Below are 16,573 nucleotides of genomic sequence, written 5' to 3' on the forward strand. Positions count from 1 at the left end.
ACGGGGTGAGAGAGGGGAGGAGGAGGAGAATGGGAAATGTGGGAACGTGTGGAAGACAGAGGTACGTACTCTTGACTGTTCGTTCACTGTATATGCACTGTAATGATCTCACCTCTTCGTAAAAGCTGCGGGACCTTATATGGATGGAGACTTGAAAAGTTGAGTTTCCTGCGGAGTAAATTTACTTCACACTGTGGCGAGGTGTGTGATCATGTGGAGCTAAGCGAGTGCACGGGCCTGGTATTCGCGAGGATTACTAAGACGAAAAGACAGTGCTGTAGCTCCGTATAAGGTACGGTAATTCCTTCCACACAAACAAAGTGTTGTACCTGCAGCCTGCAGCCAGCTCGGTAAGGTACGAAGTACTTAGCTCTGGACGGAAGATGCTCGAAAGAAGCTCGAAAGAAGCTCCTCCCACTTCTCAACTTCAACTTACCACGTCCTTACCCGTGGTCAACATCTCACCATGATTCCCCTCTCACGCCCCATCCAGCCACTACATCTCTATCGACATCTCCTCCGCGAAGCTTCCTATTTCCCCCAGATCTGCCGACCCTATCTCGTCGCCCGCATACGAGAACGCTTTCGTGCCACGCGAGACAAACTTAGCAAAGTCGAGGCCCTCGGCCGAAGAAGAAAGGACAACTCGGAATCTCTCCAGGAACTTACACGCAAATCCAACCACATCTCAAGCAGGGCAATATGGCAAGGCAATCGCCACCTCAAGGGTCTCCGTGCCAGCAACCTGGGTGACGTCGCCCGGCTGCGACGCACCCTCCGCCACGCCTTTGGCCGCCTAGGCAAACGTCGTCGGGAACTGCTCGCCACGTTCGTCCAGCATGATGCCCCCGCTGATTCAACCGCTCTCGAAGCCCGATTGGATGAGCTTGACGGTCTTGTCGAAGGGAAAGGCAAGGGGAAAGGAGAGGGAGGGGATGCCAAATCGAAGCCCCTGGGACCCGGTACGGACGAAAAGGGTCGCCCGTTGCCTCCTCGCCTCCAAGACAAATGGGACACCCCTAAACTCCTCGCCTATGTCAAATCTCAGATCCGACACCACGACGTTGCCTCGCCTGCCGCTTGGTCTCGATCTCACTTCACCAACTCCAATCCCGCCACCGGAACCAACGAGGAGAACATCTGGGGGAAGCCTCTGCCCATGAAGAGACGCCGCCTCCGGATAGAAAACTGGTGGAAAAACGCGGCGAACAAGATCATGCCCCCCGTGAGCAAGACCGAGTGGGAGACCCTGGCAGCCGCCAGTCGCGGAGACCTCCCGTCCGACCAGTGGAGGGTCCGGCCGCGTCGACCCGTGGCCCAACAATCGCAACCACTCGCTGCTGGAGGAGGCGAAACGGAAACAACACGCCAAGGAGAAAAAGAACACACAGCCCGGGACTGGGCGGCCTACGCCACGACGCCGGTATGGCTCCTCGAGAGGCCCAAAAAGAAGTCCTACTGGCGCCTCACCCTGGAAAAGGATGACGGTCCCTGGTCGCAGCAAGAGAACCAACGCTCCCGACCGCCGACGGGTCGCAATATGCGCCGCGAATACGTGCACCTCTGGCAATCGACCGCCTTTGTGGAACAGAACCCGGCCACCCAGGCCAAGAAATTCCACTGGGGCAATCCGACCCGCGTCTTCCCTGCCCCGTCGAGCCGATCTTGGTTCTTCGAGACGAGCGAGGAGAGTGTTGTGCAGGCGCCAGCGCGTCCCGGCCGCGACAGGGCGAGAAAGTCTCAGAATCCGAAACAACAAGATCCGCCCACGACGCCTGTCTAGAATATAGTATTCAGTACGCATGAACACCGCTCGAATTTTCGACTTTCTTTTTTCGCCTTGCCTACTCCAACCCCGCCAACCGCGGCAATGCGTCGCCATCAACCCGCATCCCGACCCAATCGTCCATCGACTTGGCACCGATACTCCCGTAAAACCGGATGCTGGGCTCGTTCCACTTCAACACAACCCACTCGAGCCTGCCCCCGCCCGACGTTACCGTCTCCTTGGCCAACTCGGACAGCAAACGCTTGCCGTAGCCCTTCTTGCGCTCGGAGGGCCGCACGAACAGGTCCTCGAGATAGATGCCGTGCCGGGCCCGCCAGGTGCTGTAGTTGTAAAAATACAGCGCCATGCCGGCCGGGGCGCCCGTTTCGTTGAAGAGGAGCAGGCAGCGCGCGGGCCGTGTCGGGGTCGTCGCGTCCGCGCCGCCGGGGGTGGAGAAGTCGGAGCCGTCCGGGACGAAGGCTATCGTTTGGGCGAGGGACGCCTCGGTTGCTTCGACGCTTGAGAGCTCCTTCTCGTACTCGGCGAGCTCTTTGATCAGAGACAGGATGGTGGGGACGTCTATACCGCGGTCGGCCGTGGATTCAAGCTGTCAGCACGGTCCCCAGTGATAAGGAAGTGGTCTTTGTACCCTCACGCCGTGCGTGGCGGACTGTACAGGGAGCTGTCGGCATGGTGGTGCTCGAGTCTTTGGAACAGTATACGGTGCGGTGAACGGTGGATGGTGGATCGTACGGGGGAGGAAGAAGACGAGAGACGGTCGAGCTTACTTATACACCAGCTCGATGCAACTGCAACGATCACGACTCCAAAAGGCGGGGCCCATCTTGTCGCCTTGTCAACACAAAAGGGCGCACGATGCGGGTTCAATGGGTGGGGCAAGGGGTCTAGGGGCTGTGGCACGGCATTTGGGGGCCTTCGAGGCCTCGGCAACGTCCTTTGGAGGAATCCACTCCCACCGGTCGGTTCTATTCGCGTTCGCATTTGCTTCGCCAGACTCGAACAACATCTCCAATCTACGAACAATCCAGGGCTTGGATTAATGTCGGATTTTTCGCCTACTTGGACGCTCCATACACGAATCACAGCCCTCTGACTCGTAGGCCGACGAATCGCGAATAACAATCGAATGGCCTTGGCGGTGTTAGGCAGCTATCTATCGTCTGGGGCTGCTCGTGGATCCTGGTTGTCCCCACCGGAACGACTCATCTTGGACTTGTTCTCGAAGAGCCGTGAATGAGTCAACTGTTAGTCGACTTGACCTCGACAACCCATACAATTATCAAGGGCCAAGGGTTTCAACCGCCATTGTTCTTCGCCGTGATTATGTCTCTCTGGCTACATGTTCTGACCTCTGGCCCTCGCCATTCACCATGAAGACACAAGTCGGCGCTCCGTGTTCAACTTGACGATATGTGCTTGTGACAGCCTACTCGTGGGCAGTTTATAATACTCCGAACTGCCTGTACCTTGACCGAAAGATGCGAAACAACCGCAAGGATATTCCCGTCGCAAGAGAGAAAGACAGAGTATCTCCACCCCAAACAAAAACCAAAACCATGGACTTCCGACTACCAGCCTGGAGCCAGGCAGCCCCGCCCTCCTCTCTATCTGCCGTTCTCTGTTTCCCCTATCACGAAACGGGTTGGCAGGGTAAAGCCAGGACAATCCAGCATATTCAGAGCGCCATCCGTCGGCTCGAGACAAAGCAGCCGCTCCTCACCTGCAGAGTCTTTCGCGATGCGAGAATGGGCGGAACCGAGACACGCATTCGCTTCCTCCAAGACCACACCATACCTTTCAGCGAGCTCAAGGTCGAACACTTGGGACCGTACGTCCCGAGATGCTACAGGCTCCTACAAGCGCGCGGGTTCCCACAGCGCTTGTTCGTCAACGACCGCGTCATGGCTGAGCAAGAAACCAGAACCGAGGAGGACGGGTGGTCGAATGTCTTGCGCATCGAGTACACCTTCGTCGAGGGAGGGTTCCTGCTCTGGATCCATCTCCACCGGACGGTGGCGGACGAGGACTGTCTTGGCCGTGTGATCAACTGGCTTGCCGCCGAAACCCAACCGAGAGAGTTAGAGGCCGACCCAGGGATGGCCGTCAACTTTCTCTACCCGCCCCTTACTACCGAGCGCAATGCCACCAGCATCACCGCCCGAGGAATGTCGGCGGCACATGATCTCTATCCATGCCCCGAATATTCCCTCCAGGTACTCCCCAGCCCCGATATCGCCGGCATCTCTACCCCATACAATGGCACGACCTTCGACGCCGAGCCTTGCGTAGGCGTCATCTTCGTCTTCGAGACCGAAAAACTGAGAACACTCTCGACCCTCATCGGCAGACAGGTCAGCCCCACCGCGACGCACATCCCGCTCTACACATTCCTCGCCGCCACAGCCTGGGCGCACATCACCCGGGCCCGCTTCGCCCAGGAGCTTGGCGACGGGCCCATCCCGCCCTGGTCCCGCGCGGCCACCATCGCGACGCCTGTCTGCTGGAGGTACCGCGTCCTCGACCCCGACGCCGGGGACGTCCACTTTGGGAATACGCTCGCTTGGCCCATCGCGACGCTCCCTGCCGAGATGGTCCTTGGGTTTGACGATCCGAGTCGGGGACAGGTTCCACATGTCGTGCAGTTGATGAAGGCTATCAGTACCTCGGTCCGCTCTGTGGATGAGAACTTTGTTGAATCGAGAACCAAGTTTCTTGAGAAGGCGGTTGAGGGGGGTAGAGGTATCGGGTTGACTGTCTTCCCCGACTGCGCGACGGATTTGGTGTTTGGTTCGTGGCGGTTCGTGGGCGCCGAGGCCAAGTGGGATATTCCGGGGGTGCCGGTATCCAGGGCGGAGAGGGTCCGGAGGGTTGGGCCTCGGTTCATGGCTGGGGAGGCGCTGATTCTCCCCGAGAGGGAAGGGGCCGGGGAGTTGGAGCTGCTTGTCAGTCTGCCCAGGGGCTCGATGCAGAGGTTGATGATGGATAGGAGCTGGATGGGGGCTGTTTGCCGGGTTGTCGAGTGATATACTTGGAGTGAAGTGTTGGATGGCTCTTGGACAGTTAGACTTGGCGGACCGGCGACGGGCGACCTCTCAGTAAGACCTCTAGGTCAGGGGTGATATTAATGTTTTTTTGTACAACCCAGGCTTCTGCACAGCCACTGACCACTGTGTTGGATAGCTGAGACTTGGTTTCTTGCCCCTGTGAACTATTTGGAAGAAAAGAAAAGGAAAACTGCCCCGCTCTCTCGTTCGCCGTCCTGGCCTCGGGTTCCAGCAGTCCGGGGACACGGCCGACTTCACGGACAACATTGCCGCCATGAACCGGGGCGGGTCGACAAGGCACCGCAACGTGGACGACAGCGGGAACTCGTGAAATCTGAGGAGTTCGTGGTCCAACTCGGATTTCTTGAGTACGGATGTTAAGCTGGTTAAGGGGCCGAGGCTGGCTTCGGGGAAGATTCAGGCGAGTGACTTTTTGAGGCCGGCGAATGGGCATGATCTCGGGGCCACGACGGACTGGTGTTAGGTATTGATTCTGTGGATCTGTTGAGACACTTTGACAGATGGGCAATGCAAATGAGGATGGAAGTGGCATGAGCGTTTGATACCAGGTGCTGTGTATTCCCTGGGCTGTCTGCAGATGACCCCTTTTGCCGGTGCCAGGGGCTAGAGCGGACGACGACAGACAACTGAGCTCCGGAAGCAAATGAAAAGAAAGATGCGTATATATACCAACATGAGACAGCGAGCCAGCTCTTCCTTCTCTGGCTTTCGTACAGATGCTCTGGTGTAGACAATGTTATGACCAGTGCACCCTCGCTTGCAAAATAGAAAATGACCACCCCTTTCCGCTTGTCGGCGATTTTACTACATACCTATGCTCAAAGAGAGATGGCTTCAATGTTCAGGTCGTCAGGCGGCAGCGGAACCTTTTGGCTTTCTCCCATATACAACATAACTAGACGACACGGTTAGCGATCAAGTTGGCGACCACACGTCAAAACGGGCACAGCGCATTCCCAACTCACAATGGCACCCAGCTATGCATATGCCGATTCAAGACCTCACCCCGCGCCTTGGCCAGCAAAACCTGAAAGTAGGTAGGATCCCCGCCCAGGATCTGCTCGTACCCCCTGGCGAAGACGTTGGCGATGGTGTCCCGAAAGTGGCTCAGCTCCAGCGCGCCGATGCGCTTCTGGTAGGGGTCGCGCGGCCACGGGTTGGTGGGGATCTTGAGGACGCGCTCCACGACGTCCTCGTAGCCGGCGTCTTCGAGGTACTGCTTCCAGCGGAGGGGTTCGAGCCCGGAGACGCCGGCGCGGGTGGACATTTCGAAGAAGATGCGGCCCATCTCCATGTAGGCCGAGTCGTGCGGGAGGGTGCTGTCGTCGGAGCGGAAGTCGGGCACGGAGCCGGCGAGCTGGAGGTAGGCGCCGGGCTTGAGGCGGGAATAGGCCTGGTGGATGAGGCGGGGCCAGTCGCGGATGGCCATGATGAGTTCGCGGCCGTGGATGAAGTCGAAGCTGTTTTCGGGCCAGAGCCAGTCGTGTTCGATGTCGTCGAGCTGTTTGGTGGTGCGAGATGGGTTAGTGGCGTGGCGTGGCGGTGGAACGGGGAACGGGAACGGGGAACGGGGAACGGGGAACGGGCAAGGGGGAGGCGAGAAACGTCGGCAAGATGCATGTCGTTCATGTTTCCACGGGCGAATTACCTCAAAGGCGAGATTACTCGGAACCATGGACGGCTGAACGGGCGATGTGTCGACGCCGATGACTTGGGCGGACGGGTACTTGTCGGCCATGTCCATAGCCCAGATGCCTGACCCGGTGCCAAGGTCGAGGATCTTATGGGGATTCGCGACTAGGGGGGCCAGGTGAAATTGCTCCTTCATGAGGAGGTAGAATTTGTAATGTTGCAAGTCATTCCGGTCCAGCTATGAGGTGTCAGTATTTCTTCTTCTTCGTTCTAAGGAGGGCCAACTAAGCTGACGACATCAGCATTTCAACTCACCTCCAGATCATCCGTGGGTAACCAAGGCTTGTGAATACCGTACGCGGCGTAGATCCTCCCATTGTCTTCGATGCCGCGCCGGATGTCCGAGGCGATGGAGGTCAGATAGCTCGTACTTGTCGATTCGGCATAGCCCTGGTCGTCGGTCCAGCTGTCGGCCTCTATGTTGCTGTTCGTCGTCGACGATGTGTCCGTTTCAATCACATTCTCTGTCGGGGGCGACGACTCGCTGGGAGACTGGGCGGGAGATTTCTTGGGCGAAGAGTGACTGTGTTTTGGGGAGGGGTTCTTGGGTGAAGAATGGGCGGCGTACTTGGGTAATGTGGGTGAGTCCTGAGATGAGGGAGGTGACTCGGGAGGGTTCTGCGATGCCATGGATGAAGGGGCGAGTCAAGAGAATGCACGTCTACGGTCTGGTGTGAGTATGGGGATGGTGAATGCCCTGATGGTTATCGAGTCTGTCGACTTGTCGTAAGGATGTCTGGACGCAAGGCGGGCTTCAAAAAATGAAATAAAAATAAGAACAAATAACAAATAATAAGTATAGATACTCGATGGGCCTGCGCGGTAGACGACAACGATGATGAGTGGTATATCGCTAAAAGTGTGGAGGACAGACCAGGCGGGAATGGTGTTGAATGGTATTGAATGACAAGATAAGTGGCCTAGACCGTAGATTCAAGGGGCTCCGGATCAAGTCAAAGAGGATGGATGGTGGGAGAAACGAATGTCCGGACGATGGTTCCCGAAGTACGCATTCGGAGTACATGTACGTTGTATGTACTCGCGATTCGTATATGTACGTAATACCTAAGTTGGACGAATGAAAGCAAGGACTAAGTCAAGAGATCCACTCACATGGCAGAGACTCGACAGGTACTTTGTACCAGTGACTTGCATGACCCTCAGTCAGTACTCGATCGCTATCAGTGGAGAGACAACAACCCACAAGTCTACGCTACGGTGTGGATGTAACTTTGATACGCCAGCTCGTACCACATCTTGTCACGGGGATGAAGGGGCCAAGCCATTAGATTACCTACTTCGTACGTTGTACATACACCAGATCGAGCCAGTACCATGGCGTAGGGTCAAGTCAACCTGGAGTGGTACGAAGAACGCAACGAAGAACGAAGAACGAAGTACCGAACGCAGTAAGGTACCTATGCAGGACCCCTCGATCGGGACGGACAGTCACCGCTCAGTGTGTCCATGGAACGTGCAGGTACTTGGGTCTTGTCCGAACGCTTGTTTTGTTTTCCTCTCGGGACGAAAGTCAATTCCCCACCGTACGTTGTATGTAGGTATTTTCGGGTTGACGGATCTCAGGGCTCGACTCCCAAACCTACCTTAAGTAAGGTACCTTGGACAAATACGTGCCGTGTTCCCCACCATGTCACCAGTACATGGTCCATGGTCTTTTCCGCGTTAATGACCGCAAATTATACCGTACACTACCAAGCGGCCTGTAGTGCCTAATGGAGCAGCCTGTAAGAAGCCACTCCGCCGTTCCTTCGCACGGTAGGTGGATACTCGTCCTTGGAAGGATATGCAACTAATCCCTTAGGCAGGGCACTAGAGCTGGTAACGGTCGATGCGCGGCGGTGTGTTCCCGGATGTCTCCGCTGGACCGCTCTGTAGCCCAGCTGCCCAGACAGCCCCAGACAGCCCCAGACAGTCCGGGGATCCCTGGGACCCTCCCCCCGAGGAGTCGAGGACTAAAGTCAGCGTTTCCTCATCTCATCCATGCAGCCATGCCCCCGATCTATCATCTGCCTTCCAACCTCCTCAGAAGAGCGTCACGTCAGTGAACTGCACGGCGAAACTTGTGGAACATGTCACTCCCCAGTAAGGAAGAAATCGACCAGCTCGTCACCAGCCTCAACCAGGCTGCCGGTGCCTACTCCGATGGCGCCGACCTCGATGGCTACCTGTCCCGCGTCCAGATCATTGCCAAGGCAAGAGAGCTCACCCGCGCCCTCATCACCCCGGACCAGATGCCCAACTATCATGGCCTCAATGTGAGTTCTTGCCCTACAATCTTTCCTTCCTCTTTGATGGTCTTTATGACTGTTACCCCCCTCTTCGGGCCTGATGCAGCCTGTCGTGTTGTAACCTCAATGTGCCACTCGCGGTTGGACGACTATGCTGTTCTGTCCCATGTCTTGACAATACTGATGCCCGCCTGTAGATCGCCGAACTGATCGCCATTCGCGCCTTCATGAGACTCAAAGTCCTCGATGCTATTCCCACCACCGGCTCAATATCCCTCGGTGATCTCTCAAAGGCTACTGGCGTTCAGGAGTCACTTTTGGGTGCGTAGATTCCCCCACTCTGTCAACACCCAGCACCCTCATGGCTCATGGCCCAACACAACCACTGGTCTATAGAAGATGACGTGAGACTAACTTGCATATTATTTGGCCAGAACGTATGGGCCGTGTCCTTGGTTAGTAAATTACCCCCCCAGAGGGATCTTGCCTTCTCTTCATCTTTGACGAGCCCGATAAGCATGGCGGCAAGCATGAAACCACGATGGCTCTGAGCCCTGCTGAACCCCCCCCGCCCCCCCGTCCTCTTCCAGTGGCTGCCGGCTTTCTCGACCAGACCGAACCAGATGGCGGCGAGTACAAGCACACCAAATTCTCACTCGCCTACATCTTGGACAAACCCGCTCCGGGTCACTTGTTCCTAGCCATGTAAGGACGACGGCCAACTGGGTGGACCGTGACCGTGGACATTGACCTCTGCACATGGGCCGACGCAGACTGACCAACCCGACGCAACAGGTACGACGAATGGTTCAAGCACATGCACGACTTCGACGACTACCTCATCGCCAAGGGGGAGTACAAGGAACCCGACGACCCCCTGCACAACCCCTACACGGCCTACTACAAGCAGGAGGGCACCCCCGTCTGGGCCATCATGATGCAGCACCCCGAGAGGCTCAAGACCTTCCAGACCGGCATGACCGGCCTCGATGTCGCCATCCCCGTCGTCGGCCACTTCGATTTCAGCACCCTCGCCAACACCCCCGAAGAAAACGATCGGGGCGTGGTCGAACTGATCGACGTCGGTGGGGGGGAGGGCGTGGTCCTGAATAAGATTCTCGATGCGCATCCCGAGCTTTCGCCTAAGAATTGCATGCTTCAGGAGAGGGGGGAGGCGATCCGGCTTGCGAAGGACCACGGGACGCTTCCGCCGGAGGTTCGGCTTTTGGAGCATGATTTTATGACTCCACAGCCTGTGAAAGGTAGCCCTGTGCTTTTTCTTCTGTTTTCTTCGTAGAGAGACCTAACAATGTACAACAGGAGCCAAGGCCTATTTCATGCGCATGATCCTCCACGACTACGCCGACGACGTGGGCATCCAGATCCTCACCCAACTGGCGCAGTCCATGTCGCCGCAATCGAGGGTCCTCGTCTGCGAAATGGTCCTGTCGCCGCGCGTCGGGGAGGTCGATTTCGCTTCCGCCGTGCTCGACCAGGCCGTCATGACCATGGGTGGCAAAGAGCGGACGGAAGCCGGGTTCCGGAAGATGTTTGAGGCGGCGGGGCTGGAGCTCGTCGCCGTGTGGCGCGTGCCTGGCGTTCCTGGCGGGTGTGTCGAGGGGAGACTGAAGAGTGCATGATGCGTCCTAGATGAACTGTTGGGGATGACGATGACGGGTGACGATATCCGCACTGAGCGTTTTACAGATACCTTGCCCAGAGCGAAGCGCCAGGGAAGGGGTGATACAAGGTAAAATGGAGCCCATGGTTATAGTTGGAAGGATGGATGAAGGCGTCTGGTTTCACTGATGACTACAAGCGAAGAATCTCCGTCTCTTAAGTTGGATGAGGTGGTGATGATCAAAACTTAATCTTTTGGACTTTGGCATAGACAACTATTAACTCAATTTGGTGATATTGGACCATCCTGTTGCCGACTTACACCCAGTACAGATACGGAGCAAGGCAACCGTAGACTGTAGTGCCCTTCCGTTGGATCTACGGTCTACCTTCCTCAAGGTCAGGTCACGGCGAAAATAGCATCTATAGGGATAGCTCGTATATCCTACGTCTATGCTGACATGGATGCAGTTTGTAACACGAGGTGGCGCCTAGATCGAGCATATCTAGTAGAACCATACACTTAAAGCCAAAACCTTACTCAGTATGGAGAGTCGCGTGTGATGAATCTAATGACATGAAGGGCTGGGGGCTTCTATGAGCAAATATATGTTATCGTTACGGAAAGCTTGAGACTGTCTTTATGTCAGAACATAGGATGTTCTTCTTCAGTTTTTCGCCCTTCCTGTCCCTCCCAAATCCTTGATTTCGGCCTACTTCTTCCATAGTAGTAATCTCCTGCGATAGATAGTCAACAACGTCAGCAATCCGTCTGGCAACTACGATGAACCGATACAGCATCTGGTCACGGTTCATTGTCCTGTGCTCGGACATATTTCCAGATATTCAGCCAGTGGCGAGGGCATAAACACCCGTCCAGGTCATGGGTAGGGAGGACTTGTAACTTGCAGAGGGTTGGTGGCCTGGTCCGTCGTGTCCGTAATGACGTTTAGATGTGCTCTGTAAGACGGGCTACGAGCCTACGGCGTAGGCGCGAAGGCAAACGCCCTAAGCCACCAGTCTGCCCGGTCTTCTTACGTGTCTGGTGTAAGCACGAGCAATTCATGTCCAGGGCCCTCGTATTCCGCCACTCAACCTTTCAAAGCAATTAACTTTCCACGGCTCGCGCTTCCCAAGAGGCACGGCCACTCAGGAGGCAACTCGGCACAGAGGCGGACCAAAGAAGAGAATACTTAAACGAGACTGGGCATCCCCTCTGGTCCATCTTCTCGGATGCCTCTTATGTGACACATTTCCTCAGTCCTCAGTGCTGTCACGACCTCCAGCCACGCATCTCTGAAGTGGCCATCCTTCCAACCCAAAGGTCCAAAGCCCCATACTACAATTTCGAAATGAGACCCACGAAAGCCACAGGAAGGCCGACCAGCCTCGCCGCGGTCCTCTTCATCTGCTCGGCCGTCTTCCTGGCGGTACCCAGCGCTGTTGCGCAGAAGAATGTTTATGTTGTCGGGGAAGCTGACCCTCCCCTCCGTCCCGTCTACGACGCCATGAAGATCAGCACTGGCAGCAGCACGGAGTGGAATCCGGATCTTGAGAAGCCTCGTGGTGACGCTCAACTGGCGTCGCGGGATGTGGCCGTCGATGCGGAATCTAAACTACTTATCGTCCCGGAGCTCCGGGATGTCGATGCGGACCCCGAACCCGCCCCTGAGCGGGGTAGCGTTCCCGTGGCTCCCGAACCCGAAGTGCAGTGTGAGTGCCCCTGCTGGAGGTGCCCCCGTGCGAAGGCGAAGAAGGTCAAGAAGGAGGATAAGAAGAAGGACGATGAGAAGGACGACGAGAAGGACGGTAGGAAGTGCGGGGAAAAACCTATACCCCGATACATGAAGAAGCGGGATATCGTCAATGGTATGGAATCCGAACCCACCCCTGCGCTGGATGTCGATGCAGAATCTAAACACGTCCCTGAGCAGGGTGTTGATGCGGAATCCGAACCCGCCCCTGAGCTGGGTGGCGTGCCTCTGGCTCCTGAGCCCGAAGGGATGAGCAAAGGTGGTGATAGGAGGCATAACTACTACATCCACACGAAGGTCAATGAGGGTAAGAAGAAGTGCAACGAGAAGGACGACAAGAAGGACGATAAGAAGAGCTGTAAGAAGGACGACAAGAAGGACGACAAGAAGGGCTGCAAGAAGTGCAGCGAGAAGAATGACAAGAAGAACTGCAAGAAGCGCAAGAAGAAGCCTGCGTACCTGAGGACGGACCCCAGGGAGGACGAGTGGGAGTGGAACAAGACGGGCAGGATGCTGGTCAAGCGAGAACGAGAACATTTGATGAAGCTATACTGTCTCCAATGGCTGCAGATTTGGACCTTTGGACCTTATCAAAGACGATGGAGAAATCATCCCGACATGCCTCAATGGTGCGTAGACTTTGTGCTGCCCCCGGAGGTGCCGGAGTGGCGGAGGTATCACTCTTCCCAGGGGCCGCGCGGCGCAAACCGACCATGGTGATAGCCACATGCACACAGCACTAGCCACGCCGTGGCGTTATAGGCCCGGGGATCTCACGGATAGGGGACACTCCGGTCTAGCTAGCTAGTTGAGTTTTTCGTCTGGACTACACTGTTTATGCCGTTATCCTATACCATCCTTATAGGTGGTAGTAACTAAACTTCTGTCGTTTTGATACTACATGTAAGGAGTAACCCGAGGCCTCAATACCTTGGGCAAACTTGTTCCTCAACCGGTTCCTCGATGGCTCGGACTCGCCCGGGCGGCAGCCGCTGCGGGGCTGCGGGGCTGCGGGGCTGCTGCGGGGTTCGGGGTTTGTTGGTCCGCCCGCGACGGCCAAGCCGGGATTCCCCAAAGCCGTGCTGCGCCCCCTTTAACCCTTCCCACCCCTGAGTCCTGACTCCTGACCAGGCTGGCTGGAAAGGGTCAAGGGGGAAGAAAAGAAAACAATGTCCGAGCTCACGAAACATCAAAACGTCAAACAATGCTACCTACGCACTCGGTGATTTGCTCCAGGGATGGTTCATAGCGATCGTCGAAACACGGTTATGCGACAACATGAATGATCCATGATTTCATGTTTCAATGGCACCTCAACTGTGCGTTGAGGAGGCCAGGGGTACGTTGTATTCATGTGAGCGTTGCAGTCCGCTGTCGGCTGTCCCTCGCCTCAACTCTCTTCTCCGAGTGGCCGATCGGCCGGCGCCTCAGACTGTCCCACAATCATATTTGATGCAGAGCTTCAAACCTTCAGAAGAGTCAATGCTCATCTCAACTTCCTGTGAGGCCCTCCGTTTTGATCACCAAAGCGTGAAGCCTCATGTTCGTTTTGGCTTCATCTGATCGTTTAACTGCGACGCTTTGTCGGTGGCTGAGCAGTGAGTAGTCTTTGAGTCTTTCTCTGGTTGGAAACGAGCATTCGTTTGAATCGTTTCGACTGGTTTTCTTTCTTTTCATGTTGCCTCGTGAAGCTCATCATGGAATGGCCATTATGCTCCGTCCCATTCGAACATAAATAGGAGCCGACCTGCTCGAGTTCAGGTTTGTTTCTTCATTCCGATCAAACACAGCCAACAACGACTTGACATCTCAGTGCTCGAAGCCTCCTCTCGTCCCTTTCTCTTCTCTAATTCTTTGTCTTTTCCACTCACACCTCCTCTGGTTAGGAGTTGAGATCTTTATAAATTATACCCACAAGCTCAGCCCTTCCTTCAGTTCTTCCGCAAATCAATATACTCACTAATCACTTTGCCCTTCCCTTGCAACTTGAACCCAACAAACAAACCACATCAAAAAGACAAAATGGCCTCGTGCTCCTTCAAGACCATCTTCACCGCCACCCTCCTGGCTTCGGCCCACCTCGTGGCCGGCCACGGCGCCATCATCTCCGCCACAGGCGACGCCGGCGGCCAGGGCATGGCCCTCGGCATCGACACCAGCACCCCCCGCGACGGCACCCGCCGCCGCCCCTTCCAGCAAGACTCGACGCGCTTCCGCGGCGACCAGGCCGACACCTTCGGCGAGACCATCGGCGCCGGCGACAACGACCTCGAGTCTGGCACCCGCGCCATCATGGCCGAAATGGGCGACCAGCTGCCCCAGGTCACCCGCGGCGGCCAGGTCGACATGGTCCTGCACCAGGTCAACTCCGACGGCGGCGGCCCTTACCGCTGCATGATCAACGCCGACGGCTCGGCCTCTACCTGGAACACCATCCAGGTGCTGACGTCGCCGCCTGGCCGCAACTCGCGCAATCGCAGCGGCGAGTCGACCGACTTCCCCCTCGTGGCCGCCATCCCGCCGAACCAAGAGTGCACTGGCACCGTCGCTGGACAGGACAACGTCTGCCTTGTCCGCTGCCAGAACGACGCCCGCGCTGGGCCCTTTGGCGGGATTGTGCCGGTGCAGATGGCGGGCTCCGCCAACGTCACCGAGTCGCGTCGCCGTCTTGCCAGGGCGGTGCTCGACTCGGAGCGCGCGCTTGCTCGCATGGCCAAGCGCGGTCTCCTGGAGGATGACGACGAGGACGACGAGCTTGAGTCTTTTGAGTTGGAGGAGGAGCGCCTGGAGGCTAGCAGGCTGGGTCGTCGGTTCATGTAAACAATCTGATTGTTTGAGTCCAGTCTGGACTGGTGACTTCACCTTACTAAGGATGTCAGTCGGGGCGGCTGAATGGGAGATCAAACGGTAAATAGCATGCTCTATTAGCTTGCCAGAGCCTAGGGCACTGGAACTTGGACAAGGGAGAGGCAAAACAGGGACAAAAAACAAGTTGAGAGACAATTAGGCTAGAGCCCTTGGGACGAGAGGATCGAGTCTTCAATAGCACAGAGTCCATGGCTTCTTTCTTTCCTTCATGGTCTCGCACCCGGGCTCTGATTATAGTGATCAAAATCCTCTGTATGCAGCTTCTTTGAGCTATCCATTCCATGTGTAGCCCCAGCCGAAACTTGTAACACTCAACTACCATCTGACCGTCACTCACGCCCATCCGGCCTCACTGGCCCCGCCCCCCTTTCTTCAAGTTCCTAACATCTCGCTGCCAAACCACATAAAGGAGGTCCTGCTCTCGCGGAGGTTCACCTCTCGTCATGCACCCGAGAGCATCTACAGAACCCCGCATCTTTGCAGATGTGCCAGTCGCGAGTGCATGCAAAAGTGCCTGTGAAAATGCCACTAGAATATAAGCGAAGCTGAGTTCGGGGTCCGTTGACGTCGTCAACCCTTGTCGATAAGGAGACATTCGTCCTTCGTCCTTCGTGCCCCCCCCAATCGGGAAGGTAGTAACACAAACACCGACGACCGGACCACGGGGTTCTGATAACCCCGGATATAAGAAGTCAGCTGTCCGGCAATGATTCGGTGCGAACGAACTCGTTAAGACACTGGTGATACGTTGCGTCGTGTCTCTCGGCGCCTCATCTCTTCTCTCCCTTCCCCTTTCCCCGTCCCTCTGCTCTCTGCTACTTCGTTGGTCGTCGTCAGAGGTGGTTGACGGAGATATCTTGACATTAATTGATCCCTGTGCTCTTCCACTGCCCAAAGACTGAAGAACATGGTCTCAACAAGAATCATTTCATACCTGGCTTGGGCCGGGGCTCTCATCGGCCCCTCGGCCGCCCAGTTCCCCCCCGAGCCGGAGGATGTGACGGTCCTCCAATCCAGATTTGATGAACGCATCACCATCAGCTTCAAGCAAGTAAGTCGAGTCCTCCTCTCTCATACTGCAGCCCTTACATTACCTACTCGGTGATGAAGGGCAAGGCCGTGCTGGCTGAAGAAACGAGTCCTAATATCCACGCCAGCCGGGAATTTGCGAGACCACGCCGGGAGTCAAGTCGTATGCCGGCTACATCCACCTACCCCCTGGGACTATCGATGGTTTGGGCCAAGATCAGGACTACCCGATCAACACCTTCTTTTGGTTCTTTGAGGCCCGCGAGGATCCGGAGAATGCGCCCCTTTCTATCTGGATGAACGGTGGTCCCGGTTCATCCTCCATGCCTGGCCTCCTCTACGAGAACGGTCCTTGTTATGTCAACCCCGATTCCAACTCGACGAGACTCAGCAAGTGGTCTTGGAACAACAAAGGTAAGATTCCTGCCGCCCACATACCTTCGGCCCCTTTTTTTCATTTTCCCCCTTTTTTTCATTTTCCCCCTTTTCCCCCCTTTCCCCCCCCTT

At 56.2% G+C, this 16,573-nt stretch overlaps 7 protein-coding genes across 7 annotated transcripts in view; 5 read left to right on the forward strand and 2 right to left on the reverse strand.

The window, feature by feature from the left end:
* The first annotated feature begins 232 nt into the window (after positions 1-232).
* Positions 233-2,145, forward strand: SODALDRAFT_58412 (hypothetical protein). The gene has a single exon (XM_028615505.1). The coding sequence runs from the start codon at positions 467-469 to the stop codon at positions 1,781-1,783; it is 1,317 nt and encodes a 438-aa protein (XP_028463936.1). The 5' UTR covers positions 233-466; the 3' UTR covers positions 1,784-2,145.
* Positions 1,845-2,460, reverse strand: SODALDRAFT_282702 (N-acetyltransferase ats1; the record flags this gene model as incomplete). The annotated part of the gene is made up of 2 exons (XM_028608353.1): positions 1,845-2,347; positions 2,418-2,460. 2 exons carry the CDS (start codon positions 2,458-2,460, stop codon positions 1,845-1,847), a joined length of 546 nt encoding a protein of 181 aa, XP_028463937.1.
* Positions 2,461-3,018: 558 nt separating this feature from the next.
* SODALDRAFT_58421 (hypothetical protein) lies at positions 3,019-4,852 on the forward strand. The gene has a single exon (XM_028615506.1). The coding sequence runs from the start codon at positions 3,268-3,270 to the stop codon at positions 4,810-4,812; it is 1,545 nt and encodes a 514-aa protein (XP_028463938.1). The 5' UTR covers positions 3,019-3,267; the 3' UTR covers positions 4,813-4,852.
* Positions 4,853-5,666: 814 nt separating this feature from the next.
* SODALDRAFT_328505 (S-adenosyl-L-methionine-dependent methyltransferase) lies at positions 5,667-7,409 on the reverse strand. Its single transcript, XM_028610709.1, has 4 exons — positions 6,802-7,409; positions 6,503-6,724; positions 5,820-6,355; positions 5,667-5,749 (listed from the first exon to the last, which is right to left on the reverse strand). Exons 1-4 carry the CDS (start codon positions 7,174-7,176, stop codon positions 5,704-5,706), a joined length of 1,179 nt encoding a protein of 392 aa, XP_028463939.1. The 5' UTR covers positions 7,177-7,409; the 3' UTR covers positions 5,667-5,703.
* Positions 7,410-8,636: 1,227 nt separating this feature from the next.
* On the forward strand, positions 8,637-10,435 carry SODALDRAFT_337271 (S-adenosyl-L-methionine-dependent methyltransferase; the record flags this gene model as incomplete). The annotated part of the gene is made up of 6 exons (XM_028612668.1): positions 8,637-8,822; positions 8,993-9,116; positions 9,230-9,250; positions 9,386-9,500; positions 9,591-10,057; positions 10,116-10,435. The coding sequence occupies 6 exons, from the start codon at positions 8,637-8,639 to the stop codon at positions 10,433-10,435; spliced, it is 1,233 nt and encodes a 410-aa protein (XP_028463940.1).
* Positions 10,436-13,728: 3,293 nt separating this feature from the next.
* SODALDRAFT_328507 (hypothetical protein) lies at positions 13,729-15,174 on the forward strand. The gene has a single exon (XM_028610710.1). It carries the CDS (start codon positions 14,192-14,194, stop codon positions 14,987-14,989), a length of 798 nt encoding a protein of 265 aa, XP_028463941.1. The 5' UTR covers positions 13,729-14,191; the 3' UTR covers positions 14,990-15,174.
* A 637-nt stretch (positions 15,175-15,811) lies between these two features.
* The window catches only part of SODALDRAFT_58522 (carboxypeptidase S1), a 2,403-nt gene continuing 1,641 nt past the window's right edge, over positions 15,812-16,573 (forward strand). The window contains exons 1-2 of the mRNA XM_028615508.1: positions 15,812-16,088; positions 16,195-16,480. Coding sequence (XP_028463942.1) covers positions 15,945-16,088; positions 16,195-16,480 — 430 coding nt within the window. The 5' untranslated portion in view covers positions 15,812-15,944. The remainder of the gene's footprint in view (positions 16,089-16,194; positions 16,481-16,573) is intronic.

This window comes from Sodiomyces alkalinus (assembly GCF_003711515.1).
Source record: "Sodiomyces alkalinus F11 unplaced genomic scaffold SODALscaffold_10, whole genome shotgun sequence".
NCBI lineage: Eukaryota > Fungi > Ascomycota > Sordariomycetes > Glomerellales > Plectosphaerellaceae > Sodiomyces > Sodiomyces alkalinus.

Excerpts from the sequence above, each read along its gene's own strand:
- SODALDRAFT_58412 (XM_028615505.1), top strand. The coding sequence starts at position 467 with ATGATTCCCCTCTCACGCCCCATCCAGCCACTACATCTCTATCGACAT.
- SODALDRAFT_58421 (XM_028615506.1), top strand. The coding sequence starts at position 3,268 with ATGCGAAACAACCGCAAGGATATTCCCGTCGCAAGAGAGAAAGACAGA.
- SODALDRAFT_328505 (XM_028610709.1), bottom strand. The coding sequence starts at position 7,176 with ATGGCATCGCAGAACCCTCCCGAGTCACCTCCCTCATCTCAGGACTCA. Across the intron at positions 6,725-6,801 it reads TACCCACGGATGATCTGGAG|CTGGACCGGAATGACTTGCA; the intron begins GTGAGTTGAAAT and ends GACACCTCATAG. Across the intron at positions 5,750-5,819 it reads ATGCATAGCTGGGTGCCATT|TTATGTTGTATATGGGAGAA; the intron begins GTGAGTTGGGAA and ends CGTGTCGTCTAG.
- SODALDRAFT_328507 (XM_028610710.1), top strand. The coding sequence starts at position 14,192 with ATGGCCTCGTGCTCCTTCAAGACCATCTTCACCGCCACCCTCCTGGCT.